Below are 22,269 nucleotides of genomic sequence, written 5' to 3' on the forward strand. Positions count from 1 at the left end.
ACAGCCATGCCATTTTCAAAGTCATTTGATTAACCTTTCTTCCCCATTATGGTGCTCAGTTCGAACTGCATCTGATCATCTCGACCATGTCTACATGCACAAATGCATTGAGCTGCTACCATGTAATTGGCTGATCAGAAACTTGCCTCAATGAGCAGTTGTAACAGGTGTTCCTAATGTAGTGGCCGGTGAGTGTACATTGAAAGCCATGATGCCAAGTAATTACACCAGGAAGACAACCTGGTGTAGCCACTAGGCCACCCATGGAAAAAAGCGTCTTACTAGCCCCAGCAATATTAGATTTGGAATGTGTGGTTCTTAATCAAGCTTTTAGGATCTTAACATCACGTTTTAAACTAGTTTAAATCATGTTTTAAAATAGAAAGAGTAAGGTTATCACCTGAGGTGGTTCACTTTACCCCACTAATTTATCTGGTCTGTCTCAGTTTACCCTTTTTTGGAGGTTAAGTGAGACACTAGACCACTTTTTTTTAAAGACAATCAATATTTTTATGGCCTCTTGTCCTGAAGACATCCCGGTCATTTCCATAGTCACACTGCATCCTTAACTAGGGGGAAATGTGTACATTTTTTACAGATATTTAATTTTAGCTTGGCTAGAGGGGAGCTCATGTAAAAGTGTCTCACATTACTCTAATATATTTCAATGGCATACAAATGGACACGAGCACTGACACATTTAAATTAATTGAGTTAATTCAACACTCAGAGTGTATATTCATCATGTTTCAGAATGTATCTGGTCCAAGAGTACTCTCTAAGTGTTGATTTAACACTGCATTATTTACCTCTCCATTTCCCCAGCTGGTATTCCTCAAGCCTCTAGTAGATGTGTGAAACAAAATGGCAACCCGATGTCTGGCCCCGTGCAGAAAGTGGAGTGCGGTTTAACCCTTGACAATATTAAAGCCAATGTAAGTAGAATTTGCACTCATTTGAAGACTTTCAATTGCTCTTGCGAGTGTTATTTCTCTTTCAAAGTGACTACATTTCTCTAACTGATATCCATTTCATCTGCCCAGGTTACAGTGAACACTGATCCTGAAGAGGTTCAGCAGCTGGCGACCAACACACAAATTCTCACGTCAAGGCCGGATCAGCTGTCGGGTTCCAACATCACTGCAGCAGCAGCCATAGTAAACACCATCCTGACCGACATTACTAATATCACAGAGGTAGGCTACTGTGCCTTATGTTGCCACTTCTCTCTCTCTCTCTCTGGACATTTACACAATAAGCTGTCCTTTTGCATATAAGAAACTACTCCCTTCATTCAGTGCCCAGGGAAACTGCATTCCATTCCTTGGCTTACCATATCAGTGTATCCACTGATTAGCGCTGTAGCTAGCAGCTTGTTATTGTAAACGTTTAATTATTAGCTAAATGAAGTGGGAAATACACCAAGGCTCACATCAATTCCAGCACTCAGCTGGACTCAAGGGGCTTTAGCTCAATGGGGCTAAAGTGGCCACAGACTCAAGTGGCTTATTGCTTATCTAACACTGTTGCACTTAATCGCTGACAGTATTTCTTTTGAAAAGTGCTGTGATAACAATTCCTTCGATCAGTTGAGGAAGTGGTTGGTCACCCCAGCAACACCACTGGGCATGCACACGTTCAACGTGCTGCCAGACAAAAACTTTGCTACAAAACTGAGTGAGGCGAGATGCACACAGTCTGAAACATCTTTGCCATCACATTGACACCTCAACCAGAAGTAGTGAAAAGATGTGCTCTTGCTGCCATGTTCCTACCCCATCTGCACCAGATTCTCGATATGAACTTAGACTCAAGCATTTAAATGATAAGAAACAAATGAAAACATATGGATATGCCCATAGACAGCCATTCTAAAGCCAGCTGAGACAAAATCCAAATTAGCTAAATAAGGGAGACAGCAGCTAATCTAAAAAAAAATGGTGAGGACCACTGTACTTTATTGTCAGACAATTCAGAGAAGGGACTAAATGCTAAAATTAGAGTGATTGTCCTTTAAAGCAGTGTTTCCCAACCAGGTATACGTGTACCACTAGGGGTACGCGAGCACACATCAGGGGGTACGCGGAAAGATGTAATAATAGCAAATATATTGAGTGTAGTCACATTGGGATAGAGGAATAGAGCATGAATGAGGGTGAGGGGGTACTCATCATATGACAAAATGGCTTAGGGGGTACGCAGGACAAAAAGGTTGGGAAACACTGCTTTAAAGGAACAAAAACGTAGGATTATGTTGTTTGCGTGGTGCCCGTGGCATACCTGTCTCAAAATCTACACCGTCGTGAAAAATGCTGTTTAAATAAGCTCACTGTGGGAATGTTTTTCATAACAGAATGCCAGTAGTTGATACAAATCTGAAAACTGTGTAAAGCGATTTTTTCGAACGAAAAGTGTTTCCTACGACACTCGTAGCAGGCGGCTCTGTCAAAAGTTACACTTGGGGTTCTCGGTAGATGGACCATGAAAGTGGTCGCGAGAGTCATCGTTCACTTACTAATGACTCAAATAAGCATCGGCTGACTCGGGACAGTGATTAATTAAACTTTTAATCCTACATAGAGCCCCTTTAAGTTAGCCATGCTTAGAATCTTCGTTAACAATGGCTATCAGCCAATCACAATCAAGATCCGGATCGCATAGTGTTAGATGCTAGTCAGTTTAGTATTTAGGCTATATCTCTGAAATGCAGCACATCAGAGATACATGGTTATGGTTTTGCTCGATTTGTGCCATACGTTTTCAATGGGGTTGCACCAAATATTGCATGCTTAATATTCTACCGTATAATGTGAATTGATTGCTTATTGGAAACCAATGCTTTCAAGAATCCCTATTTTCAAGATGGATGACTTTTTGTTGGTGATAACTTTTAAATGGCGGGCTACGTCCACGTGTAATACGTATGGTAGCCTTCTGTACATAAACCGATGACATTTTGAAGGGCTGTATGTGTGGTCAAGATACTAGTATCAGTGATATAGTACCTTCAGAGGGGACTGCAGCGGGGGGGGGGGGGGGGTGGGGGGGGGGCAATCGCTATTCCGACATAGCACTATTCCAACATGTCGCTATTCCGACACTTTTCAGGGGTTACGGTTAGGGTTAAGGTTAGGGATGTCGGAATAGCGGCGGACGGTGGAAAACGTGTCGGTATTCCGACAATAGACATTAACGTCGGAATAGCGACATGTCGGAATAGCGCCACGTAACCACTGCAGCGAGGCGATGCCCAGTGAGTCCAATAGCAATATCTGGGGGAAAATGGGAATACAGTTGAACACACTTTACTTATGTGTCCCTAATATTCTTAACAGGACACAACAGTGGCTGTTATGACAACAGTTAGTCAGCTGCTAACTGTTGCACCTGAACAATTTACTGAAGACAACAATGCTACTGTAAGGTAAGGATGAAGTTGGATTTACCCTTCTGTTACGTAACCAGCAGTATTCATATTTCTGTCAGAACCACGATAGTAAAAAATGAGACGGGAAACAGAGATACATTTTGAAAAGGCTTTATTTCTTAATGCAAACAATTTGTATGTGGCGGTATGGCTCTGTTCAAGGGAAGTTCCCAGCTTCTCCATGAGCTCCATACCAAGACTGGGAACAGCAGCATCCTCAGGTGGAGTGCCTTCCATTTAGCTGGAAAGGCAACATACCCCCTGGAACAGAGCAAGCAACAATGACAACAATATGACATTGTTTGGCAATGACAAATTTGGTGGAGTAGGGGAGTTGATGGGAGCAAAGTGAGCAGCAAAAAGAGCAGTGGCAGCAAAACAATATCTGGCTGTAATTGTGAGCAGCAGCTAATTAACCAAGGCGCATTTAATTTGTGGATATCTGTATGGGTTGGGTCGGCGACAGCCAATAGGCCATGGGCGCGTTGACTACGTGGTCTGCCAGAACTATCGCATTTGCTCGATTTATGCCAAAATTGCATTGTAAGTTAGTGATGCCAAAATGACATTGTAGCCATGAGGGGAAGATAGAAAGTGTGTGTGGATGTGTGTGTGTGGGGGGGGTATGTCCACGTGTGTGTGTGTGTGTGTGTGTGTGTGTGTGTGTGTGTGTGTGTGTGTGTGTGTGTGTGTGTGTGTGTGTGTGTGTGTGTGTGTGTGTGTGTGTGCAGGGCCGACTAGAGGCATAAGCAAATGTGGGCAGCAAAGTTCCAGGAAGAAATTAACTTTCCACCAATTTCCCTAGTCATATATTTCTTTGTCATGCACCACTTACTCCAAGGAGTACAGTGCATCATGGCTACACGGCCTACAGACTACAGGTCTACCTATGTCCTTAGCTCCCCTCTCTCGTGCAAGTAAATAAAGCCAGGGCCGGCCCAAGCTTTTATGGGGACCTAAGCAAAATTTCATTCGGGGCCCCCATACCAACACCTACTCAGCATCAGATGATTCATAAGCTTCATTTACTTTAAATGGTGGAGAGTTCATTTCTTCCTGCACTTTGCTGCTCATGGGGGCCCAGGGTGGCGTGTGGGCCCCAAGCCATCGCATAGTTCGCTTATGCCTTGGGCCGGCCCTGAATGAAGCTGATGAAGCACCTGGTCCTGCGTAAATCATGCAAAAAACCTGAGATAGTTTCTGAAATGGTTCATATGACTGATGTAATTGATTATACTGGAATATGGAATATGATAGATGCTACATTTATTTTGCTTTATATTTGAATGTGTGTGTGTGTGTGTGTGTGCCTGTGTGTGTGTGTGTGTGTGTGTGTGTGTGTGTGTGTGTGTGTGTGTGTGTGTGTGTGTGTGTGTGTGTGTGTGTGTGTGTGTGTGTTTTCCACTAGTCTAACTCACACCTTGGAAAGGTTTTCAGTGAGTCATAGTAACAGTAACACATCCTTGGTGGTTCAGCCTAGACTGGCTATCCAGACCGTCCAGGTGCAAAATGACCAAACCACAGGTATCCAGTTCAGTGCTCTCTCTGGTAAGTGTGAAATGAAAATAAATGCAAATGCTGCAAATGCTTTTTGATAAGCTAAATCCATTAATAAACTGTATGTGTAGACGTGTTTCATAAATATTGTGCTATTTGTCTGTACTTAAAATAACCCTAATCCATTCTTTGAAAAAACAAAAACAAAAAAACAGGTACTTCAAGTAACTTTACAACAAACAGAATTCAACTGAAGAGGAATGTGTCAGAAATTACAGATACTGAGATTCCTTCTGACGTTCAGATATTCATCAAACTTCCCTCAGGTTTGCACTGATAGTTTTGATAATTTCATGTATTGGATAGTGTTGTGACACTGGCGAATAAACCAATTCTTTTGAATGGCTCCTACTCGAGTAATGGAAACCAAGGCGCAGTTGGGGACCCATTATTTATTTCCTTTTTCATTCTTTTCTGATTTTCAAAGGTGGATTCTTAAATGCCATCTTCTTAACACTCAGATCCATGAATATTGCAATTGTCTCTTCAATCTGATCTACTCCACTTGTGTCTATTTCACTCCTCTCTGTTTTACTCCATGGCAGTGCTCATTCCTTTCCTCATTCTTTTTTCAGATCCCTCCCGTAAGACTTCGAATGTCAGCGTTGGCTTTGTGCTCTATGAGAACGACTTGTTCTTCAGGTCCAGAGCCTTCCGGCCTTCGCTGAATGCGAGGAGGATGGTGATCTCTGGAAGTCTGGGAGGTGTCACAGCTGAACATGTCAAGCTGCACTTTCTACCCATGGTATGGTCAAATCACCGCTGGACATGGGCTCTTTCCTTTTTATCTACCATTTAAATATAACTATTTGTTAAAGTAGTGCTTATCTGTTACTGCAAGTTACCCCAATGATGAGCAGTCAGGTCTTAAACATGACAACTATGGGCCTTTTCATCTTTGACAGGGGTTTGTAGAAAGGTTACATGACTGAAAATGTAAAAACACGGCTGAGTTTACGTGTGATAATGTAACTAGAGACGTCCAAAGCTTGAATTTATTTATTTATTGTGCCCTAGAACACGTCCGATAAGTTCCTGCATGATTTTGCATGTGTGTTCTGGGACTACAGCCTCAATGACTGGAGCACCAAGGGCTGCTTTAAAACCAACCCGTCCACTAACGTGTCCACCCTCCAGTGTCAGTGCAACCACACCACCAACTTTGCTGTGCTCATGGTTTGTCACCACCCCATTGACTCTCTTCATCCTGTTAAGACAAACTTTTGAAAACTTACAAAAAAACACACAGATTTTGAAATACACTGAACGTCAGCCATATTAAATTTTCTTTTGCCATTTTTAAGGCAGTACAATTCACAGCATAGTATGTGTTTGCATGTGCAGACAGATTACCTCATATCATCATATTTATACATACTGAATACTGACAATACACTGCACATATATCATCTGCATACTATTTTCTTCCAGTCTTTTAGGCCCTCATATCAGTATGCTAAGGCACTGAGTGATATCAGCATAGCGGGCTGCTCTTTGTCTATAGTGGGCCTGATATTAACCATAATATTCCAGATCATCACCAGGTAGGATCTCACAGGGGTCATCACATCTTTTATACAAGTAGTTCAAACAATCAAGACTCTGTTGGCTTTGCACATCGTGTCTGAGGAAGATCTGATTCCTGCCTGCTTTATATACTATGCCTATAATTATTAGCAATGTTTCTTGAATTGATTTGAATGGCCTTGGTTCTTCATTACAAATTGAAGGTGTGCGCCCTCATTTTATTGCAATGTTTTAAAATATACAGAGTACCGTATGCTGTATCATTGCATCCCCCTGCTGGTGTGTCTTTTTACTCTGCAGTTTCTCACTGGCTGTGATTGCCATCTACTGGTCAGTTCCTGTGGGTTCCTCCATTGAGCTCATTTCTCCTTCTCTGTGCTTATGCCAATCACCCGCCTTCTTTATACCTGCCTGTCTGTCTCTGTATTTACACCTTTCCGATCTTGTCTTCTTCCTTTCTGCCACAGTATATTTACTGAGTGTCTCCATGAGTCGAGTGTCTCCTGGTTTGGGCAGATTGATGTCCTTGAAACCCTAAGCTGTGTACCTCGCTAGATTATGAGACCCTCTGCTTATTTGATTGATGAACTTTTAAAAAGAGCTCCCTGGATTGGTGTTTTCTCTTCTCTGAGTTTTTCCTCTTTTTTCTATAGACTTGCACTGTTTATTTTTACTTCCTGTTTCTGCTCAATGTGACTTGTTTCTGCTTAAACACAAGCTGCACTTATGTTCATTGGAACACCCTGAGACATTATTATACAAAAAGAATTATTATAAAAATTGAGCCCTGAAGATCCCCAAAGCATTCCCATTACATGTGTATGTGATGTACACGTGTAATGTAGGCCTAAATGCAGTACAAGGTTATTGAATGATGGGCGCCATCTACTGTGATGAAATAGAAAAGCATGAAGGATCTTAGAGTTGGTGGTCATGATTATGTTAGTCAACAGTTTTGCTTAGTGTCTACTCCAGCCAAACCAATGACATTCTGTAGCCATATGTTCATAGTGTGTACTGGGGTACAAGTAATTCATTATCTGGGGTGTCAACATTTCAGAGTAAACTTGTAGAAATCCAGATAGTATATTTACAATGCTGTGGAGAGTCAAATTACTGTTAACAGTGGAGTCAAAAGCCACTATAAATTCTGCATGTGGCCAGTGTAATTTCAACTCTATAGCTATTAATATTACACATCAATATTGTGTAGAATTAACTCTGAAAATGTTATACTGACCACAGAGTAAAATGAACAACACTATTTTTTGAGTGGGACCAAATGTTATCTGAAACAGTTGACTCAACTCTTGAGGACTCATATTAACGCTGGTATTTTAACTGTGTACAGAAAATCCAGGAAGATGGCTCCTACGATACTCCTGGTTAGCCTCTGCGTGTCCATGACCGTCTTCTATTTCCTCTTCCTGTTTGGAATTGAGAATCCCGATCAGAATGTTTCTCAGAATTCAAAAGTATCAGAGGAGAACACCCTGCTGACCTCTGACCTGTACCAGGATCCTGACAGCGGCCCCTGCACTGCCCTCACTGCCCTGATGCAGTACTTCCTCTTAGCCACCTTCACCTGGAACACCCTCTACGCACTGCACATATTCATACTCATCAGGAAAACACTCTCGGGCACACCAAGTGGATTCCTGGCAGCATCCATTGTGGCGGGCTGGGGTACGTAATGAAGCAAGAATCGACAACAGTCACTCTCAGGCTGTAAAACACAAGGAAGGAAAAAGCGTATAAAAACATGAATCATTCTGTTTCAGTCAATCATAAACTAACTGGTTAAAGTGGAACTGGTTAAAGCTTCTCATATGTGTAGAGTGTTGACTTGACTGGCCTGGACTGATAATCTGGCATACAGGGTATTCCCCTGTGAGCCAAAGGTCGTCCGGGGCAGATGCTCTCGTTTTTTTTTCCATGTCCTTAGTCGCCGGTCCACAATTAAGACAGAGCCACGTACAATGTCATGCATTTTTCTTGGTCCCAGTTCAGCCCTGCAACCTACTGTAGTCAGTGTGCCAGTAAGTTCTTTTTAAACACATGTATTGTTATTTTGACCTTAAACAATCTATTCCTTCAGGTTTTCCTGCAGTGTTGGTTGCCATCACTTTGGGGGTCACCTACAGAGTGGACAAACCTTTGGGATATAGGCGGGAAGAGTTGTAAGTAATCGAATTAACTAATGAAAACAAAATCAACTCTGATGTTTCCACTGTCCTTCATGTGCCATTAAAGCTAATGTAAAGGCACCCAAAGTGCAGCAGATTACCAACACAATATCAGCACTGGCTACGTTCATGATGGTGCATTGCTTCTTTTGCTTGGCAGCTCGCAAAAGCAGCACTGCGTCATCACGAACATAGCTAATGAAATATTGGGCACTGAAGTACCACCTGTACAACCTCAAGTTTACATAGTGATAATTAGCAGAGTAGAATTTATGTGGATTTGATTCTCAAATTCCCAAAGTAATCTATTGATCTGGGCTGCATTTCCCAAAAACATTCAAAAACTTCAGCCAAAGATTTCCTGGTAGAGTAAGAGATCAATCAAACCCTGCCTACCCAATGCAAAGGAGTGTGCTCGACTTCGGTCTCCTAAGGGGGCGTTGTCCCCCCCTTCTTCTCTTTCTGTGGCATTTGGTGGCAGCTTGCATAAGATGTGCGCTACCGCCATCTACAGCGCTAAGGGCACTTCATTTGTGCTCAAACTAAAATCTCCTAAAGGTCTCCTAACCTAAAGTCTCCTAAAGGGGCGTTTACCTGACGTCACATGGACCCTGACTAAGTATGGGCTTGACTCGTCTCTACCTTTTCCAATTCTCTGCTTAAGCCTCAGTAGTATTTAAGGTACCCCTTAGGCGATATACCACACTAAAGGTTTACTGTGTACAGTAATTGTATAGGCCTACCGTACATACAATATTCTTTCTCGCACATGCAATGAAATGTTTGCACAAAATGTGAGGTAAAATTGAAAAAAACTTGAAACTTTTAGTGATGATGAGAGACCCTGTTCTGATATATTGCCAAAGCTGCACCTCATTAAGTACTGCTTAAACATTTCTGCTTAAACAGTCCGTTAAAATACTTCAATGAAATATTATATTTTGATAATCAAATGTATTTGGTGAGCTTACCTTTTGAACTTGACTACAAACAATTTTCCTAATTTTCCAGCTGTTGGCTTGCAGCACTTAAACCATCCGGACAGTTTGACTTTGCGAAGCCCATGTTCTGGGGCTTTCTGCTTCCAGTTGCTGTCATGCTGCTTTTCAATACTGTGGTGTTGATATACTTTGGAATCAACACTTGCAAGAAGGATCCTATTTTAAGCAGGTAACAAACATATACAACTGCTTTATGCAGGAGCCTCATACGTCCCACCGTTCTGCATGTGGAACGCTTTACTGCTGCTTGTAATAAAACAATTACATTAGCCTATGTAATTACAATTACATTTTGTTACACTTAGACACTGGCACTTTTATATCCAAAGCGACTTACAGTTATTTACAGTGTATTGGTTACAGTCCCTGTAGCAGTAGGGTTAAATGCCTAGCTCAAGGGTACCTCAGCCATGGATTGAGGTAGGGAGTGGAAGGGTGGGATTTGAACCTACACCCCTCTGATCTAAAGCCCATCTCCTTAGCCGCATGGCTGCCCCAGCACTACCATAGTATTTCAGTACTATTACAACAGTACAGGCCTTAGTAGAGCTCTCATTGCCATTCTGGTAACAAGAAACGTATAACAGGGGCCAAGTCTTAATGCATTGCAGTTTTTTTTGTTTTTTTGTGGTGGTGGTGGTGTGTGTTTGTGTGTGTGTGTGTGTGGGGGGGGGGGGGGGGGTGGGGGGGTGGGTCATCTAAAATGAATTACAGTCGTTTGCTATGAAGAAAGAACTGCACAATTTTCAAGAAGCTTGTGAAGATCCCTTTATCCCTGAGGCAGCTTTCCTTCATAACAAATCCAACCCTACTCATCTACACTGTCCTTGTCTGACATATCTGTAGACATGTATGTGCATGTCAGCTAAATGTAATGCATCACGTCTTTCTTGTATATTAACCCACAATGACTCACAACTCCATCACATCTTTAACCCATTTTGGCCTGATGACACTATGATGTTTGACTTTTTTTAAATTGGGTAAAATCTGTTTTTAAATGCAACTCATTTCAGGTTTTTATGTGCATCAGAGGCTAAGATATTTAGGTTTTTTATAGGCTGATGGCAACTCTCCCAACAAGGGCTGGCATTCAGCAGGCATTTTTGCAGGTGCTTTAGGCATCAATGGGTTAAAGGGCACACTTGGTCAATTGTGCAAATCCTTGATACACAGTACACTTTGAGAGTACTGTTGAACCAAATACACTCTAGAAAGTGTTAAATGGACTGCCTAAGTTTCAAGAAGAATTAACACCTCATTTTTTTTACTCTCTGCTCTTTTTTTCTTGTCAGCACACAGAACACCTCACTGAGGAAGTTGTTTATGAGCAACTTCTCTCTGGGAGTTCTGCTGGGTATTACCTGGGTGCTGGGCTACTTCGTGCTGGGCTACTCTGCCGCTACCCCCACTCTCAGCAACATCCTCAGCATATTTTTCTGTTTGTGCAACACCACGCAGGTCAGTGAACGAAAATATTTACCAGTTAAACTCACATGGTGATATCTAAAATTTAAAACAAAAAAGTGATATGAAATCAGAATTCGATCTGGGAACTACTACTACTGAATCATTAACCTGACCTACTATTATATTCTGGCACTAAATTGTCACTCACCATGAATCCTATACCTTAACAGGGTGTACAGATCTTCATTCTATTTACGGTGAGGACGGCCGACTTCAGGAAGATGTTCCACTCGGTCACGCAGTCTGTGTCGGCTCCCGACCTATCACTGCACAAGCAGGTGTATGAACTGTGGAAACCCAAGGGTCGATCGCAAAACCCATGGACGGCTGATTATGGGTCAGAGGGACACTTTGCACAAAGCGAAACAACACGCAACCTTTAGGACCTTGTCCAGGGCTGGACTGGCAATCTGGCATACAGGGAATTTTCTCAGTGGGCCGACAGTTCCCAGGGGCTGATGCTGTTTTTTTTGTCTCAGAGGCTGGCCCACAATATCGATGGGACGGACCATTGGCCCATCTTTGTAGACAGTGGACTGAGCCAATCATAATATCATATAAAAGTAGGGGAGGCTGCACGCAGGCCATTTTATATCAGATATTCTGAAGGTAATCTCTCCAGTGGAGTGGTTCACGACCCTGGATGTAATGGATGCTTACTTCCAAATACTGATAGCACAAACACATTGTGTTCTTGACATGTACCGTATACAGACTTTACTCTCCCCATCATTAATTGCATTGGGGGGGACTTTGCCAGGAGCAACATATGCGTGCATGCACAAATACACACACACGCACGCACGCACGCAAGCACGCACACACACACGCACACACACAAACACACAATTGGTTGTTACTGGTACTGTGTGGTGCATGTATGAGATGTGCAATACAAGGCTAACATGTAAGAGCCTCGACAAAAAAAACACAACAGTAGTTTATAACTTTGTACCTGTGTGGTAGCGTACAGTATTAACTACTTTGTATATGCATGGTGCCCATGCAAGAAAGAGCAGCTAAAATGCCTCACTTTTTAGAAAGTGAACTGATGTAGAGTTAAAAGATGTGCCTAGGGAAATATCTCAATTGGTATGTTTTTTATTGTTTTTTTTTTCTATTACGTAGGCCTCCTTCGATGATGGCTGTGCACCAGTGGTCTCCAATTAACTTTTCCCAAGGGCCAAATAATGTAGAGCAGGCGGGGCCAGATGCCCCCCCCCCCAAAAAAAAATAAAAAAATAAAATAAAAATAATAATAAAAATAATACAAATAAATAATAGAAACACTGTTGAAATATTAAAATATTAGTATTAGCTGTTGCAATATAGTGCCAGGGAGGAATGTAAATAAAGACCAACTGTGGACAGGTTAACGAGAGAGAGAGAGAGAGAGAGAGAGAGAGAGAGAGAGATGGAGGAGAGCGATGAAAGAGAGAGAGAGAGAGAGAGAGAGAGAGAGAGAGAGAGAGAGAGCACGTTCAACTGCTGAATGCATGTTCAACTGCTGAACGTGCTCTCCAGCAGAGCCACTTCAGTCACGGCACGGAGGGAGGGAGGGGGAGAGAGATTTAGGCTACATGACAAGACCTAAAACAAATATAGGTCAATGTGCGCTAAAATCCCAATTCGATCGAGGAACAAAAGTCATTTCCATAGCGATTAAATCTCATTGAACTCGTGCGCTGCATCTCACCTCTGCCTGAACAGAAAAGACGCAAGCCCATGCAACAGGTGGCACCCAGGCAGATGAAATAGTTAGTTTCCAGGAATGCTCGTCTATATATTTCTTTATTGCGGTCGTTTTCGAAAATCATATTAGTTTTCCTCCAACGCATTCCCGATGTATCATGCATTCTCTGCTCAACTGATCTCGCATAACGCGCCCCTACCAAACTACGGGGGAAAAATATCCTCCACATTTAGAATGGGCTACTACAGTACGCCAGCTAAAATGCAAAGAGGGTGATATCACAAATACACAAAAATAGTGCAGGGGAGGAGAATCGTCCAGATTTAACAGAGGACAGAGTGAGTGCTCTAACTGCATAACTGAGCGCTCAAGACTCTTCTGGTTGAACAAAGGGAAACACGCTCATGAGCACCGTGCACCGTCGGGGCTGTCGGGGAGATGAGGTGGGCCATCAGGAATATTAAACCCTATTCTGCCTAACTACTAGCCTACGTATGTTTCCTGGACATTTCTGAAATTCGGGTTAGGGGTAGGGTGGAGCAAGGTAGCCTACTGTTCTCAGATGCTCCCGTGGCGCCTTCAGATAGGCTAAATTAGGAATGCGATACAGTTATAGCCTACACGTGCGATACAGAAATACAGATACGGTCAGCCAGACCTTGAATATTACGAGTGCAAGACAAAGCAAAACTGATATAACAAAAACATACAATAGAAGCAAAGGAGAATCGTTTACATTTGCAAACAGAAGAGAGTTGAGAAAACTCTGCCGACTTGGCTTAAATAACTGTGCGCTTCGCGCCTCATGACTCTCCAGGTTTAATAGAAAGGGCGCGGCTCACCGCGGCGCGCAGGCTGCACCCAGCAACGTTGACCTTCAGGAATACTCAGCTAATCTTCTACCTGGCTCTATATTTCCAAGACATTTTAAAGGAACTGGTTTCGTTTTTGTCCTCCCTTCTTTTGGTAACGACTGTTCTCTGGAGCTTGAATTGCGTTAACGTCTCTACATGTAGGCTACTACCTTGCATAAATGATACTTCCAAAATACGGGATAATTGTCATCCAAACTTCACATAAATATGAGTAAACAAAAGACACAATGTATCTGGCCTGCTAAATACATAAAAATAGGGAAGGAGAGAATTGTCCTCATTTTCAACCAGAAGAGAGGAGAGTGCTTCGATACCGCACAATTGCGAATGGTCTGATGACCGAGGTAAACGCAATGATGAATAACGGCTTCTCTAGATGTCTAGGAGACAACAGATTGCACTTCATCATTTTGCCTCATTGTCAATGTCTGTCATGAGACTGTTATTATAAGATTTAACTGTTTGTGAATGCTTCGGAGAGATAACTGACGTTTTTGTGATCGAAAATCGCGCATGGCCACAAATGGGCACATTTATGGTTTCATTTTTAAGGACCTCATGGCGGGCCAGAAACTTGCTGCCCGCGGGCCGCAGTTGGCCCGCGGGCCGTTGTTTGGAGACCAGTGCTGTGCACCATATACTTGACATTCACTGAGATGATTGTGGATTTTCACATTTTTGTAGACTTGCTTTCCTGTTGCAGTTAAAAACTGTGTATTCTTGAATTCTGGATTCTGTTAGGGGCATTCTTTTGAAATGTTGTGTCTGAGAATGTACAGCATGCGTACATTCTTCTTGTATTCTCTCTGATATAGGAAGTATTTGCTTTGCATCTATTAATTTGTATTTTGTTTTAAACAATTTTAACAATTGCTTTTAAGCTATTTCTCATTTGTAAATGACATTTTAATATGTTCAAATGTTGAAGAGCAAGTGGCATACAAACATAATCAAAGACATCAGTCTGAGAGATAGCAGAGACTGTCATAAAGATAGCCAAGTGACATCTAGACACACATTCAGCGTCATCGTATTGAATGATTCACTGATGAATGCTGTAAAATCTGTATATAGTGAATGAAGAATAAAGTGTTATGCACGGTAAGAGGTAACAAATGCACAATAAATCCTTCTTATGAAGATAATGCAATACTACGCTGCACTATTGATAATTTTACTTCCAAAGGTTACTTCAAACCTCTGAGCTAGTATGTCTACATTCCTGAACTGTTCTTGATTTGCCAGATTGTACTCACATACTGACAGTGTCAGCCCTCTGCTGGACTCTCCAATGCTACTGCAAGATGCCTGAACACCACGTCACATGGCCACGAATCGCGATCAATAATCTATAACGTTCGTTGTGCCGTCACGATAAAGCCCCATTTTTCTTGGTTAGGCCACACTTCCGCCAATGCATTTGAATGGGCTGTCCAACTCGTGGTAGATTGACGATTAATGGCCCAATTCCGACAGAAAACTGATAAGGGAAAGATTATTAGTGAAGGGATACAGCATAGCATGTATGCCCCATCACACTGTGAAGTAGGCTAAAACAAATTAAGTTGGACAGAGTGTTTTCCAATGCAATGTTCGCTTCTCTACACTCCGCTTCTTCCTCACATTTTCCTGGAAGCTTGACAGGTCCAGCAATCGTAAATCAACCACGAGTCGGACAGCCCATTCAAATGCATTGGCCACGGAAGTGTGGCCCAACCACGAAAAACGGGCCTTTATCGTGACGGCACCACTGCTGTAATTTCGTGGAAACACAACGCATCTTGTGCGATAGGGCTCTACCACTGCAGGATAATGCACTAGAGCAGTGATTTTCAAACTCTGGTGTTGCAGGTGGGCCGCAAGAGGACGGTCCTAGAAAAAATATCCTAAAATCTACTCACATGTTGGTTAGATATCACAAGTTGTTTAGTTATCTTATGTCGTGTGTGCGTCCAGCAACGTATACACTTCCTTATTTGGCGTTTTTATGTGTTATGGAGTACTATTAGGCAGGATGTATCCTAAATTGATGTAGTTCAAACATTGTGTCATTTCAATCGCAGAAGTTATTTTCGACCGCAAATTATATAGCGCGAGTTAACCGCGAGGTACAATGTTGCATTTTCTACCTGCCGTTGTGATATGTTGTATTTTCATGCTTATGGTGTTAATGTTTGTGTAAAATGAGGGGAAGCAGCTACAGTAGCTTATAAAAAACAAGAGGTCTTGTACGTGTAGCACAGATCACAGTGCCACACCAGCTCACATTATAACCAAAATGCAATCATCTTGAGCCATTGTACTGTACAATGACTCACTGGCCAAATGTATGAATGGTTTTATTTCCAAGGCCAAGAAATAATACTGATTATTTAAAAAAGAAAAACACCTACCAAATGTTGGCTACTTTGTGTCTGCAGCATTCACTTGGCCATCCCACCACATCAGTTGGGAAAAACACACGTAAAATATCACAGATGACATCACACCAACATCAGATGACACCAAATCCATGGTGTGGTTGGTATTACAGCTTATTTGACACATATGCCTAAAAGTCCTACCCCTACTGCATGCATTTATTACGGTACCACTAATGATCACATAACTTTACAATGCATGCATGTGATGTCACATGACTTTCTACAACAAACCCAGGAAAACTCCTATCTATCAAGCACAACAGACCAGACAAAATCACAATAGCAGCAACAGCACAAGCAAAAACTTTGGAAGATCTAACGTCTAAACATCTACAGATTCTCATACATCAAGGCAATGTTACACCTCTCATACACATCTGGCATATTTAGCTGTTCATGAAGCAGTCATCTGTCTAGTGTGTGACGTAAACAACCCTCCACACCTTTGCATGTGACTTCCTTTGTCAAGTGAATAAAAGAGATGTCTGGGGAAAATCCCAGAAGATCAGTAGTTTCTAAAATACACAAGCCAAGCCATCTGGCACCAACAGCCAAACCCTGTTCAAAGTAATTCCTAAATTGCAATTGGGGGGCATTAGTCCATTTTATTTCAAAATATTTAGGGAGGTGTTGGGAGGGTTATGATGAGGACAAAATTGTGGAGAACCACTGCCCTAACATTTTCTATGTTGCCATTACCAAATCAGTTTTAAGTAGGCCTACCTCCTCAGCACCACCACTTATCATCAAATTCTTTTGAGAATCTAGTATAGGCTACAATGTGTGCACCATGTAAAATGAATAAAAATAGACTCAAAATAGGCTACAAATTAATTTAGAATGATAAATCAAATGTACATTAATGAAACTGGCAAATAATTACTTAAATGAATAAAGGTATCTTTGCATTTCTGGTTTGTACTTGAGCTTAAATATTATTGTATACAAATTATTGATTTTCACAGACAGTATTCACAGTGGCCGTGTCTGTATCATTGCTGTTCTTAAAGCAACCCAGATGATTGTCAAGATTATACAAGTAAAATGTATTCTCATATCAACAGGACTGACAAGCTTATATCACTGTGTTTCACACCATGTCAATCATTACCAAACAGGTTAGACATTCATAAACGGCACACTCTAAGCTGTGATATCAACAGTAAGCACCGGAGAGCGTTAAAGGATGATTCTATGCAATGTAAGTGCTATTTATCAAAGTATTTTGAATACATGATATCCATGTCTTGTGCAGTCTTTTGGTTGGTTGATTCAGTTATTGTATATTCTTCTTCAGATATTCATGGCTGGGTTTGTTTTTTTTATCCTTATTGGAGCGTTTTTGTGGCCATGTATTTGGTGTTACCCTGATGGAGATTGTTTGAACTGTGTAACGGAAAAAGCTCAACATGGAACCCCTCAAACATCAACACCACCCTTTAACGTTTCACACAACACAGTTGAAGTTGTTGCCAATCAACAAGCTACAGGTAGGCTATGCAAAGCAGCTTGCCAACAATGTTGTTACATGTTACTGTAGACCTACCTTAGTCTTAAAATGTAATGTATAAATGCAGTGACAAGCTCATAGCTGGGATATTGCTTGATGCTCGGATACAGTCAATCCGGAAAGTATTCACAGCGCTTCACTTTTTTCACATTTTATTATCTTACAGCCTTATTCCAAATGCTACAAATTAATCTCTTTTGTCAAAATCCACCACTTGGTCTCAAGAGAGATGAACAGACCAAGGATATGGATCACTGGAACCATGTCGTGTGGTCTGATGAGACCAAGATAAACAAATTTGCTTTAGATGGTGTTAAGCATGTGTGGTGGTAAACAAGTGAATTTTACCAAAAAAAGTGCATCATCTGGCTAGTCAAGCATGGTAGTGGGACTGTTCTGGCCTCACAGATCCTTATCCGCTAGCCAGGCAGGTAAACAAGCCCCACAAACGACGCCAGACACCGAAGGTTGCGTTCTCATCATTTATGGAAGATTGTTAAACTGAAACATATACAAGTATAACATCAGGGACAGTATCCTCTCGTGTACGTATATTAAAATAACTATAGTAATAACAATGAAACAAATTACGTGTTGACTTGGCAGTAGTAACTACCGGTAAGCTAAGGCTAACAGGGAGAAGGGTAAATACAAAGTTGTCCAAATACAAAGGGTGAATTCATGAGTGGGATAAACAATGACAAGTAAGATGGCGATAAGATTATGATAATACGGCAAGTTGAGTTGGGGGGAAAGTATCAAATGAAATAAATATTACAGTAACTCACAGAGATTGCCTTGAAACTGCGTACGGGAGGTTTCCACGTAGCTGGGTTGTTAACTGTCAAATCATACTAAACATTCTGACATTCTGAGTCTCGGGATGTAAACATTTGTCAAAGTAAAAGTCTTTTGGAGTTCGAAGTATTTACAAGATTATTAGTTGGCGTAGCCAGAACACTCCCCGTCTGGTATCTTTAGAGATGCCATATTGATGTTCACACCGTGAGGGCACCTTATTCTGGGGACAAAAGGAACACTAGTTCTGAGATGGGTCTGTAATAGTTCTTTGTTGTCCCGTGTTGAACAACTTTGATTTCAGCTTTTCTTACAAGTCCGTCTTGGCTTGGGATAGTCTGGATGATGACTCCCATAGGCCACTCATTCCTTCTGGCCTGTTTCTCCTTAAGAAGGACTACATCTCCTGCCTTCAGATTTGGTCTCTCAAGTTGCCACTTTTGCCGCGACTGCAGTGTGCTGAGGTACTCCTTACGCCATCTGTTCCAGAATTCATTGGCTAGCAGCTGAACTCGCTTCCATTGGTTCCTCAAGATCTCCTTTTGGTTAAGGCTTTGCAGAGGTGGGAGGAGTAATCCTGATTTCTGGGTAAGTAGCATGGAGGGTGACAGGATTTGGGGATGTTCAGAGTCAGAAGAGACTGGTATCAAAGGACGAGCATTGATTATGGCTGTGACCTCAGCTAGGAATGTAGTAAGTGTCTCATGGGTAAGGCGTCTTTGTCCGGCACACAGCAGCATGTTGTCCAGTATGCGTCGAGCGACACCAATCATGCGTTCCCACACTCCACCCATGTGGGACGAATGGGGTGGGTTAAAGATCCAGGTGCATTTTTCTTCTTGCAGGTATTTCTGGACCTCACCTTGTTCTACAGTGTTGATGCCCATCTCTCTACATGCACCAACAAAGTTTGTTCCACAGTCTGAGCGTAACTGTTTAGCTGGACCACGCAGTGCGAAGAAGCGCCTCAGCGCATTGATAAAGCTGGAGGAGCTCATCTCTTCGACGACCTCAATGTGGACTGCCCTTGTGCATAAACAGGTGAACAAGACTGCCCAGGGCTTTTTCTGAATGGGGAAATAGGGGCGCTCCACCCTCATACCTCCGTGGGTGCACCTTCATACTTCTATTTTTATATATATATATTTGAGCACCCCAAGTAAATTTCTCATTCTCGGGGGACGGGACGGGACGGGACACCCCCCTTCACCCCCGAAACCTGCCATGATGCTCCCTCATGCCAAAAAATCCTACAAAAAGCCCTGCTGCCCATCTCTTACTATTGGCCTGCCCCCCGCGTGTTCTTGCGGACACTTCCCATGGCCCGAACATGTCCATGCCCACGTGTGAGAACGGGGGGTCTGTTTGAAGTCGATCTCCAGGCAGTTCACTCTTTTGCTGTTCCTCAATCTTGCCTCTGAGCCGTCTGCAAATCACACATTTGTGTAGTACCTTCCCAATACACCTTCTTGCTCCTACTATCCACAGGCCTCTCTCTCTGACAGCGCCCTCCGTGAAGTGCCTGCCTTGATGCTGGACTCTCTCATGATGATGGCGTACAAGAAGAGTGGTGACGTGATTACTGCCGGGTAAGATGATTGGGTTTGTTTCCTTCACGTCAAGGCTTGACTGACTGATCCGCCCTCCTACTCTCAGCATGCCGCTGCTGTCAATGGTGGGGTTTAACTTGATGAGTGGGCTTTGTTTAGAGATGTTTCGCTTTCCTGCGATGGAAAGAAGCTCCTTTGCGTAGGCCTCGTGCTGCACAATTCGGATGACCAGGTTCTCTGCTTCTTCAAGCGTGCCACTAGAGATGGCCTTCTTGCAGACGTGCCACCCGGACCCGGCACAGTCTCCACTGTTGTGTGAGTGGGCGTAACAGGAGGCTATGTGTTTGAGCCTAGCCACCGCATGGATCAGTGATCTCCAGGTGGAGAAGCGTTCCCAGCGTTTGGAATTAGGGAGGCTCTCATTGACGTGGGTGGACAGGGTTTTCACTTCAGGTCGAATGTCTGCATCGTTCTCAGGGTCAAGGAGGTCAAACCCAGCATGTTGTTCAGCTGGTGGCTTAGGGCTGAGGAGAAATGAGGGGCCTGTGAGCCACGAGGTATTGCCGAGTTGTGAGGCTGGAACGGAGCGTGAGCCGTAGCCGTAGCCGTTCAGATCTGTTGGCACGTAACGCCACTGTTCAGGTGTGGTAGACTGCCTTATGCGCTGAACTCTGTTATTCACGTAGACATAGAAGCGTCTTGACTGGTTGCATATGTAGCCCAGCACAACTTTGCTGTCTGTGAAAAAGGTGACAGAGTCGAGAGGGAGGTCGATCTCTTCTGTTACCACCTCTGCCATTTCAACTGCCATCACAGCTGCGCACAGTTCGAGCCTGAGGACGGTCAGTTCAGGTTGCGGAGCGAGCCGTGCTTTGCCCATGATGAATCCGAGCTCTACTGACCCGTCAGCACTGGTTACTCTCAGGTAGGCAACAGCAGCAATGGCTTTGACAGATGCGTCGGAGAAGACACACAATTCTATGCTCTGATTTTCAGATGGGGGAGAGGAGGAGTATGTGCGAGGCACATGAATGCTGCTGAGGTGACTTAGTGAGGCTCGCCATTCTGTCCATTTCTCACGCATTTCCTCTGGGAGGGGTGAGTCCCAATCTGAGGCCTGTGCAGACAGCTGTCTTAACAGTAGCCGTCCCTGGGTGGTCACTGGTGCCAGAAATCCCAATGGGTCGAAGAGGCTGTTCACCATTGAAAGTACGCCTCTGCGTGTGTACGGGCCTTCGCTTTGAGGAACATGGAAGGTAAAGTTGTCTGACATGAGGCTCCACTTCACCCCTAGACTTCTCTGGTCTGGTAAGTCGTCGACAAACAGATCAAGGTCCTGAATGTCTTTGGCACGGTCTTCCACTGGGAACGCGTTCATGACCTCGGCTTTGTTGGACGCAATCTTGTGGAGTCGGAGGTTGGAGGCAGCCAGCATCTTCTGTGTCCTCTTGAGAAGATCAACTGCTTGGTCCACAGTGGACACGGACTTGAGTGCATCATCCACGTAGAAGTCTCGGTCGGTAAAGTGTCGTGCATCGCTGCCATACAGTTTTTCTCCCTCGCGTGCGGCTCTTCTCAAGCCATAGATGGCCACTGCAGGGGAAGGACTGTTGCCGAACACGTGTACTCTCATTCTGTAGTCAACCACCTCTTTAGTCAGGTCATTGTCTCTGTGCCACACAAAGCGTAGAACGTCCCTGCAGTCTTCTCGGACCAGGAAACAATGAAACATTTGTTGTATGTCTGCTGTGAACGCAACTAGGTCTTTTCTGAATCTTATGAGGACACCTAGCAGGCTGTTGTTCATGTTCGGCCCAGGGAGCAACACATTGTTGAGTGATGTACCTTCAAACTGTGCACTCGAATCGAACACCACACGTATCTGTGAAGGTTTTTGTGGGTGGTAGACACCAAAAAAAGGCAGATACCAACGTTCCTTGTTGTCTTGAATTGGGGGAGCGAGCTCTGCGTGATGGTTGTCTAACAATTTTTGCATGAATTCCATGAAATGAGATCTCATCTGTGGATTTTTGTCAAGTGTGCGGTGTAGGGACTTCAGCCGACCCATGACGTATCTGCGGTTATTCGGCAAGCTCACCCTGGGCTGGCGGAGGGGTAGCGGGGCCACCCAACTATTGCCTGAGTCCTGGGAGAATTCATTTTCCATTGTCGCGAGGAATAGGCGGCGGTCCTCCACTGATGGCGCAAGCTTGTGGTCATCCTTGGTTTGCTGGAAGACTGAGATACCCAGT

At 43.2% G+C, this 22,269-nt stretch overlaps 1 protein-coding gene across 1 annotated transcript; it reads left to right on the forward strand.

Moving 5' to 3' along the window:
• Positions 1-831: 831 nt before the first annotated feature.
• On the forward strand, positions 832-12,317 carry LOC134459646 (adhesion G-protein coupled receptor G7-like). The gene is made up of 13 exons (XM_063212009.1): positions 832-935; positions 1,044-1,196; positions 3,336-3,424; positions 4,836-4,975; positions 5,140-5,250; positions 5,560-5,729; positions 6,002-6,160; positions 6,416-6,528; positions 7,863-8,197; positions 8,610-8,691; positions 9,709-9,867; positions 10,994-11,159; positions 11,339-12,317. The coding sequence occupies exons 1-13, from the start codon at positions 876-878 to the stop codon at positions 11,549-11,551; spliced, it is 1,950 nt and encodes a 649-aa protein (XP_063068079.1). The 5' UTR covers positions 832-875; the 3' UTR covers positions 11,552-12,317.
• The last annotated feature ends 9,952 nt before the right edge of the window (positions 12,318-22,269 follow it).

Source organism: Engraulis encrasicolus, chromosome 12 (genome assembly GCF_034702125.1).
Source record: "Engraulis encrasicolus isolate BLACKSEA-1 chromosome 12, IST_EnEncr_1.0, whole genome shotgun sequence".
NCBI lineage: Eukaryota > Metazoa > Chordata > Actinopteri > Clupeiformes > Engraulidae > Engraulis > Engraulis encrasicolus.